Raw genomic sequence first — 9,242 nt, 5'->3', positions numbered from 1 at the left:
CAATAGAAAATCATCCAACTGAGAATATGACATGTTAATAATTACTGTTGAACCAATATACCGAAAGGTATTAAATTTTTAAATGTTGATTCGAAGCAAGGTGTGTGTTATTTTTATTATTATGCTACTGCTCTCATCAAGGTATAAAAATATTCATAACATCTGGAACTATTAGTTCAAAAGTCATTTTCGTAATTGTACCATTTTATATTATATAAACTAATTAAATATATTTGTTGCTATTAAAAAAAAAGTTGGTTCTTTTATAAAAGACAAGGGATGGACATTTAATCATATAAGAATTAAAAAATAAATTAATCAGTCTGTAATGCAGGTAAAATGTAAAAAAATAAATAAATTTTTCAAATATCCTTATACATAGTTTTTTTAACAAAACTTTATTTGTAATAATTTTGTTTTGTAAACTTTTTTCCGCCGTTCATGAGCTATTACGAATTGCAAAAAATCTTAACAAATAACAAGTTTAGTTAAATTAATGAATTTGACACACTTAGAAATTTGTTCAACTCCTGATATATTAGCATTTTTATTATTGGGAAACTTTTAGCTTTATTTAGGGTAAAGTGGGGGTAATGGGGTTATTACAAATTAATTTTTTTTCCTAGAATATTTAGTTAACTTTATTTTAGAATGAAAAGTTTTGTTCTTTATTTGAGTTTCTATTATACTAAATGTAAGTTCGAAATAAAAACTTGTGTATTTATCTAAAAAATGAAATAACAATTACCTCAAATGATTATATTTACCATACTTCACTATACTTAAGCTACAATAATTGTAATAATTCAGTGTTATTTGAATAAATTATTTATTCAAATAACACTGAATTACAAGATTCTATATAATATTTTGACTTTTTGTTTGTATATTTAGCAGTCCCTTCACTTTTTAAAAACATTTTCATATTAAAATCTCTGGACTCGAAAACTAAAAAATTATCTAAAATTGCATTAATTATTTTTTAAGACGTCAGATTTGGTTAAAGGACCATCATTATAGGTGACCACACAAAGGAATGTTTTGACGTTTGTTCCTATATTCATTTGTTACTCAATAAACGTACATTGATTTTTATTAAACATATAAAAAATGTACAGCGCCAAATAAACATTTTTGATTTATATTTTGGAAACAAGTGTTTGATAAACGTTTCGAACGTGTGTTTTTAGTTATTCAATTTTTTTAACACAATACGGACGGCACTATCTTTTATTTCACAAATTTCTTGTTTCAAAGCTATTATTACCCAAAATTATTACTTGTTTTACAACTATGTCAAGACAAATCTTTGTTGGAACGAAAAATACTCACATTTTTCATCTCGGCAAGATGGACGGACATTTAAATCCACCTTGGTTTAATTATTTTTTATCAAAATATTTATGATATTGTTATCATTAATAATTTTTAACAAGGTTTTAACGGAGGAATAGAATACATCGACCGAATTTCTTAAAAACAGAAGTTTTAAATAATTTTTTTTTTAATAGATTTTTTACGTTGAAGTCGTTTTGATTTAGAATCCAATTACTTTTTATTATTGTTATTTAAAAGTTCTTATTATGTATTACAATCTTTAAACATAAAAAAAAAAAATGTAAATGTATAATATTTATTTCTATTTATTAACTATTTTACATGAAACTTGGCTAAATGGCTACTCCTAGACAAATTTTACAACAAGAAATATTTGATCAATGTGATCAGAAACTCTTGGCCTTTGTTGGAATAAGCAACGATTCCAAAAAGAAAAAATTTGGATATCTATGTTTAACTGACACTAAAGATTTACCTTCAAATATTTTTATTCATCAAGTAAGACTATTAATACTACTTAATAGATTTTAATACTTATTTTATTTACTCAATTATGTTTGAAAGCATATTTTATCTTGTTCCCAATTTTTTGTTTAGCTTTTTTTTTCATTGACTCTTTTCTAAATCTGAGATTGCTTAACTATGCCATGCATAATAACAAATAAGAATTCGGTCCAAAATAATTTTGATGAAAATGTGAGATAGGAAATGTTGCTTCTTAAAAGATAAAATATAAAAACCCATTTCTATCAAAGATGGTTAATCGAGATTCAACTGAATCAGAAATCTAAATATATTTTTTATTTCATGCATTTTTTATACTCTCAGATATCTTATATGTTTATTGTAACATGGCTTTTTTACAAACAGTTTTAGTTTATTTATTTTAAATACCATTTTATATACATTTTTTATCTGTTTTATTTTAGATAAAATTTGATAAACATGTAGTAAAAAAAAAAAGAATGTGGCCACTTCATGAATTAATTGTAGTTGATGGAAAATCATCTTCTCAAGTATTAAATTTTAAAGTAGTTCTGTATTTCTGATTGTATATAACATACATTTCTTTAGGATTGTTTAGAAATAGAATTAATGCTTGATAAACTTTACAAATGGTTAGCAACTAACTATCAAGAACGTAAAATATTTTTAATTTCACTATGGAAAGTAAGTTATAAAATAGCAGTTTTATAAAAAAATTTTTTATATTCAATATATGTATTTAAAAATTGTTGAAAAGGTATTCAAAGTACATTTTTGAATACTTGAGTACTAAAAATAGAAATAAATTGTTTATTTAATACAAAATAATTGTTACAGTTATAAAATAAAAATATTATAATTACTCTTATCAGTATTTATAATAAGTTAAATCTATATAGTATACTGCGTATTACGATGATTCTGAGCCAGGACAATTGACCATACTAAGCAATTTTACACTAGTTTTATTGTAGCACTAGGTTATTTATAAAATAAGGAAAAAGAAACTTAGATGGCTAAAGACAAAAGATAACATTGAAAATTCAATGGATTTATAAATAATTAAATGTCAAAGATTAAGTTATACTAATTGCGCTATATATCCGTCAGCTACATTAGCAACCTGGAAGAAACTTTATTGATATATAAATCACAAGTGTGCAGTGGTTTAGCGATTAGGTTCAATGATATAATTGATTGCCTACAGGTTCTAATCCTTTAACATGACTCTTTTCACATCTGATTTCTGATACATTTCAATAATTAACCGTAAATCCCCAAACATTACTTTATATGTTTCTATAAGTTGAACCTGGAATATGAAATTTAGTTTAGGATGAACGTAAATGCAAAAATTTTATAAGTGTAGTCAAACAAAATCTTAAAAAAATATTCTATGTTAGATGTTTTCATGATACTTAAAATTTAAAAACTGTTACACATCTCCCAACCAGTCTTTAATTGTAAAATTTTTTATCAATTAACATACTTATTTGTAACTCAAAACTTTCAAGTTAATAATTAATTTCTTGAAAGCTAAAATTAATTAATTTAAAAAAATCATTTTAAAATATTACTTACAGCAATGTGCTAATTGTGTATTTGAAAAAAAAACGGAATTCAAAAATTTACCTCTTGATTGGACATCTGGAGATTTACTTGTTCTACCTGCTGATAGAAAATCAAAGATAACCTTAGGCAAGTAAAATTTTATTTTCGATCTGTCATAGTAATAAGATATAGCTTTATGTTTCAAACTTATTTATTAAGATTGAAATTTTTTTATAGTATTCAATATTCATTTGAAAGAACATTTCCCAACACTAATTAAAATTTTAATTACAGTTATCTTAATATATTTAAATAATAATTTAGATTATAGACCCAGCATAGAGGGGCCAGTTATTGTCCTCGCTATGGAATATCCCAACTGCATTGGATTTTTGATTTTGTTAGTTATTAGACATAAATAGTCAAAATTCCAAAGTAATCTTATTGATTTAGATTACATATTATGGTAGACAATAAAAATGCCCGTTTTGTTTGTAGATCAAGAAGTAGTAGACAACTAGAATATGTATATATTAAATAATTTTATGCCTTAGGTAAGGAAATAACATTCTCCATTGATCTTGAATTTTTCAATAATGCATTTATATAAAGTGTATTTTAAGAGCAAGGAAACTGGTAAATTCCTTTAAACAATTGGAACAATAAAAACCTTTATATATGCTAAAAACACCTCCAACAATTTTAACACTCAGAATACATGTTCTCATTATTATGAGGTAGGCCTCTTAATAAATGCTTCTGATTATTATACAAAATCTGACAAATTAATTTTATTTGAAAATATGATTTAAAATATTTTATATGAACTATGTTATCTATCTAAAAAAACATTTTTTGAAAAGTATATTTTAAATATTTTTAATTGTGAATCAATTTTGTTAAATATTATATGAAAAAATAGCTACATCACCTATTATAAGTGCTGAAGATTTTCAACCTTTATCTGAAAAAGAAGAGCAAGACTTAGAACTATTGATGAAAGAATGTGGATTTGCTTCAAAAGATGCTAAGGCATTTACAGATATGTTGGCCAACCAATTAATGGCATTGGACGGTGTAAGTCCATTTTTATTTACCATTACACCTTAAATTACTTTTTAAGAACTTATTACTCTGTTATCAATTTAAAAATAATTTTTTTCTCATTAACTATTGGAAAAGTTATTTTTATTATTTTTAAATTTTAAACTGACATTATAAGTTTTTTATTAAATTAAAGAATTACTTTTGTTTTCAATTTCTTTGCTATATTTTATCTATACAAATAAACCAAAAGTTTTTATGCAATGTTCAAAAACTAAAGAAATAGTATAATTATTACAAACAATGTGAACAATAGAAACAATTTTCCTCACTGAACACTATATATGATTATCAACATTAGAAATTCACACAAGCTTAACTTTTTTAGCTTAAAAATCTTCCCAGAATAAATTTTCTTTATTAATTTTATTATTATAATATATATGACTTTTATACACAACAATTTTGTAAGTAATAGATTTTATTAAAATTTAAAATATAATATTTTTTTTAAATTTATTTAGAAACTTCTGTTACTAAAATTTGAATAAAAAACAGTTGATATAAAACAAATATTTGATGTAAAAATCTGAAACTTTTATTTAATTTAATTTAAAGTACGGCTGACAAAAAAGTCAAAAAAAAAAATCTGGCAAATTGTTATGGGCAATATTTATACAATTATCCAAAAACCCTTTGCTGTTTTTTGTAAGTTTTCTTTAGGTATAAAAAAGTGGTTTTGAAAAACATTGTTTTCATTCAAAATAAAAAAAATTATGCTGAACTATTTTTTATTGAAATAAACATTTAAAAATAAAATATTTTATCTTTGATGCAATCTTAGAAGCTATTGGTTTTATCATAATATTTGTTAATGAAACAATATCTTATTTTAATTATCATTATTATTCTGTATCTGTAGATATAAAAAATTATTATTTATGTCATATAAAATAATTGTTATTGAGGCCGTGTTTTTCCAATCCTGATTTAAAGTAAATAATGTATGAATCAAAAACTGGTTCTGTAGTAGACAATTAATCTAATAAAGAAAAACATTAAATTTATTTTTTTATATTTTACAATATGCAGGAAAATATTCAAAGTGTACTCGCTTCTGAACCACAAGTAACTAAGCTAATGGATCAACTTGAAACAGCAATTCAGGAAATTGAAATTGTTGAATCTGCTTTAGATTCTTATGATGAGACATTAAGGCATGTGAGAGATACTATCGATAAAATGGATCAGAAAAATGCAAATATTCAGACTGCTAATAAAAACAATGAAAAGCTTCTTAATGAACTTCAACAAGTAATTGTATGTGTTTTGTGATATAATTCACATTAAAAACTTAATCACATTAAAAATTAATAATGAAGCACTGTTTTATTTAGTATCAATTAGAATTATCACCTAAACATCAATTAGCTTTAACTGATGCAGATTTAACTTCATCAAGTGGTTTAAGAGATGCTATTGCAGCTGCTAAAGAATTACAAGCAGTTATGAATGCACAAATACATCCAGCTCTAGTTCGTTTAAAAGCTATACAAGAACAAAGAAAACGCTTTGATAAATGGAAAGCAAAATTTTCACAGATTCTTTCTCGACATCTTAATAATTTATTTATTCATATGGTACTTATACTTATTATAAAAATTATTTTTTATTTAAATAAGTTAATTGTGAATATAATCTATATATTCTGTAAAAATTAAATTAATTTTTTTTTAAATCATTTATTTTTAGTCATTATAAATGTTTGCTTTTAATTTCATTGAATTTAGGGCAATGATATTGGAGAAACAAAGAAAAATTCTAATGGAGATTTGACTATAATGAAACATACTTCATTACACTGTGAACTTGCTGCCTATACAGAACTCATGCATTGGTGCAAAGCAATGGATCGTAAAGCATTTCTTGCATTATCAAAGGTCTATACTACTTCACTGTCAAAACTGTATGAGAGGGATATAAAATCATTTTTAGATGATGCAAAGTTACGAGTTAATGCTGGTAACAGTTTTAATTATTATAAAATTTTTTATCTTTATAATAACAGTTTTTATCTTAGGAAATTTATCTAATTCTAAAGAAGACATTCGAAGATCAACTGGTCCTCCATCTGATTGGTTATTAGGCATTGATAAAGAACTTTGGGCACAGGAAAGTGATACTCAAGAACGTCAAAGGTTCGATCAAGTTTTAGAAGCAGTTCTTTCAGAACTAGAACCAATATGCTTATCTGAACAAAATTTTTGTGTGTCTTTTTTTCAACTAGATGTTCCCAGTTCAACTTCTAAAGTAAAAATAAGTTAATAGTTAACTATCATATATATTAGTAAGCAGTCTACTTAAGTCAAATGTACATGCGTAATGCATTGGTGTGTAAGTACTGGAGTTATATTCTGTTGTACTTGACTATGTAGGTGTTTATATCTTCTCTAATACAAACATAGCTTACTTGAGAGGGTGTAAAACATAAATAATATTAATGACTAAAAATTTTTAACTGTAAGTAAGCAGCAACTTCAATTTTTTTTTAACAAATATGTAGAATACTCAAACGACATTGGATGGAACTGATATCAAGTCAAATATTGAATTGTCTATACCTAAAACTAGAATAGAAAAAAAAATGAATGAAGAGGTGAGAAAAATGATGAGTGAAATTTTTGCAAGCATAGAACCAGAACTAATTTCCTTTATACAATACCATGAGAGAATGGATAGCACGTAATAGTCTTTTGATTTTATTTTGTTCTTCTTTAGGTATTTTAGGTAATGTAATTATTATTTATATTTTATTTAGCTATTCTATGGCTGTATTAGTTAGATTAGGACGGCATGTTATGTCTGCCAATGATACAGGATCTTTTTTGAGTATGACTTATGGATCTGCATTGGTGCATGTCAAAAGGAATTATGATAAACTTATGAATGCACATTTAAAATCTATACAAGATATTAGAATAGCTAAAAAGTCCAAATGTGGCATACTTCCATTTGTGGCTAACTTTGAGGTATTTTTTAAATAATGATGTATGTATTAATGATTATTTTAAGTTAGTAAGATAAGAACCTTTTGTAGTATTTTGCTAAAACTGCTGAACAAATATTTAAAGAAACAGATAGACGTACTGATTTAGACAAGTGGTATGTGAAATTAATAAGTGCAATGTTTGATACTATTATTTTAGTTTCAAATGAACATCCAAAAACCCCAGCTGAAGTCATTAGAATGGGTAATAATAATTCAAGCAATTGTCTAAAATAACTACCTATTTTATCATTAATTATCTATTACTATCATTTAATTATTTTTCTAGAAAATTTCCATCACTTGTATGCTTTATTGTCTCAATTAAAGATACATACATTAGATCAGTATAGAAAAGATGCTAGGCAAAAATATAGTGAAGCGTTAAGTGCTTATGTGACTCGGTACTTTGGTCGGCCTCTTGAAAAACTTAATGTGAGAATTATAATTCCAACACTAAAAATTAAAAATGTTTTTTTTATTATATTTGACATTCAAAAATAAACAATGTAATTTTACTTAGTGCTCCTAAATAAGAAGATATCCTTATAATTGTTTAAAATGTAGATATTTCATACTTAATTAAGAATGAGTTTTATTAGTGAACGAAATAAGAAATTAATTTTAATTCATATATATTTTAAAGTTACTCTTGGTGTTTAGTTATTTTTCGAAGGAGTTCAAGCTAAAGTTGCTCAAGGAATTAAAGAATCTGAAATTGGTTATCAAGTAGCTTTTAGTAAACAAGAACTTAGAAAAATGACAAAAGAATATCATGGACGTGAAGTAAAAAAAGGTTTAGATCATCTTTATAAAAAAGTAGAAAAACATTTAAGTGAAGAAGAAAATTTACTTCAGGTATAGATACTCGTATGTTTCAATCAAACAATTAAATTTGATTCAGTTAAATATTAATTATAGGTCGTATGGAGAGCTATGCAAGAAGAGTTTATTCGGCAATATAAATACATAGAAGACTTAATACAAAGATGTTATCCAGGGTCTATGATATCTCTTGAATTTTCTATAGAAGATTTATTACAATATTTTTCAGAAATTGCAAGATCTCACTGAAAAATTTTAAGTAATTTACTTATGCCTAGCTACAATATGGTTAATCTTTCTAGTTTTCATAAAATTACAATTTTTAAATACTTACATTAAAAAATATTTTGATTGGTATTTATTGAAGTTCACAAATTTCTTCCTAAGTATTGTTTATTTTAAATATTTTACTTACTAGTTAAATATTACAGAATATTTTTGTATTTATATTATTATTAATTTATAAAAATATATAAAATTATTAGCTATTGTATAAAGTGGTTTTGATGTTAATATTAATAGAACCAAGAAAAATTCTTGATTGTTGGTATTAAATGACCTAAATGGTGATTAGGTGAGTTATATTTATGAGTCTATATTGAAGAATTGATTTTTTGCTATTATTAATTTATAATTAAAAAATGTTGAACTTTTAACCTTTTTAGTTCAACTTGCAAGTTTGAAATTGATATCCTTAAATATAGAATTTTCTGGAGATTTCAAAAATGGTTTTCTTTATATTGATATATTGTAAGAAACTTATACAGAGTGATTTTTTTATCATGGCCCACTCAATTACTTACAGAATAATAATTAAAAATTTTTTTTTTTTTTATTATTATCTTTAATTACACATTATTCTTGAATTATTAACTATGTCATACTTTTAGCTTCGATGCGAAGCTGAGAAGGTATTGGTTTTACTAAGATGTGTTTTTTTTTTTTTTTTTTT

The 9,242-nt window shown here is 24.3% G+C and overlaps 1 protein-coding gene across 3 annotated transcripts; it reads left to right on the top strand.

Annotated features, from left to right (window-relative positions):
• Nucleotides 1-1,144: 1,144 nt before the first annotated feature.
• On the top strand, nt 1,145-8,702 carry LOC126900808 (exocyst complex component 1). Of its 3 annotated transcripts, none has more exons than XM_050676766.1 (15): nt 1,148-1,836; nt 2,268-2,354; nt 2,413-2,508; nt 3,408-3,522; nt 4,298-4,452; nt 5,512-5,739; nt 5,817-6,059; nt 6,210-6,441; nt 6,500-6,729; nt 6,983-7,161; nt 7,238-7,448; nt 7,517-7,670; nt 7,755-7,900; nt 8,129-8,323; nt 8,370-8,702. In XM_050676766.1, the coding sequence occupies exons 1-15, from the start codon at nt 1,675-1,677 to the stop codon at nt 8,436-8,438; spliced, it is 2,502 nt and encodes an 833-aa protein (XP_050532723.1). In that variant the 5' UTR covers nt 1,148-1,674; the 3' UTR covers nt 8,439-8,702. The 3 variants fall into 3 exon arrangements, with proteins under 3 accessions (XP_050532724.1, XP_050532723.1, XP_050532722.1); XM_050676765.1 differs by having other exon boundaries at nt 1,159-1,836; nt 8,387-8,698; XM_050676767.1 differs by lacking the exons at nt 7,517-7,670; nt 7,755-7,900 and having other exon boundaries at nt 1,145-1,836; nt 8,387-8,702.
• The last annotated feature ends 540 nt before the right edge of the window (nt 8,703-9,242 follow it).

This window comes from Daktulosphaira vitifoliae, unplaced genomic scaffold (genome assembly GCF_025091365.1).
Source record: "Daktulosphaira vitifoliae isolate Bord-2020 unplaced genomic scaffold, ASM2509136v1 Scaffold_3, whole genome shotgun sequence".
Lineage (NCBI taxonomy): Eukaryota > Metazoa > Arthropoda > Insecta > Hemiptera > Phylloxeridae > Daktulosphaira > Daktulosphaira vitifoliae.
The sequence above is the reverse complement of the archived record's forward strand: the minus strand, read 5'-3'. Positions and strand labels throughout refer to the sequence as shown.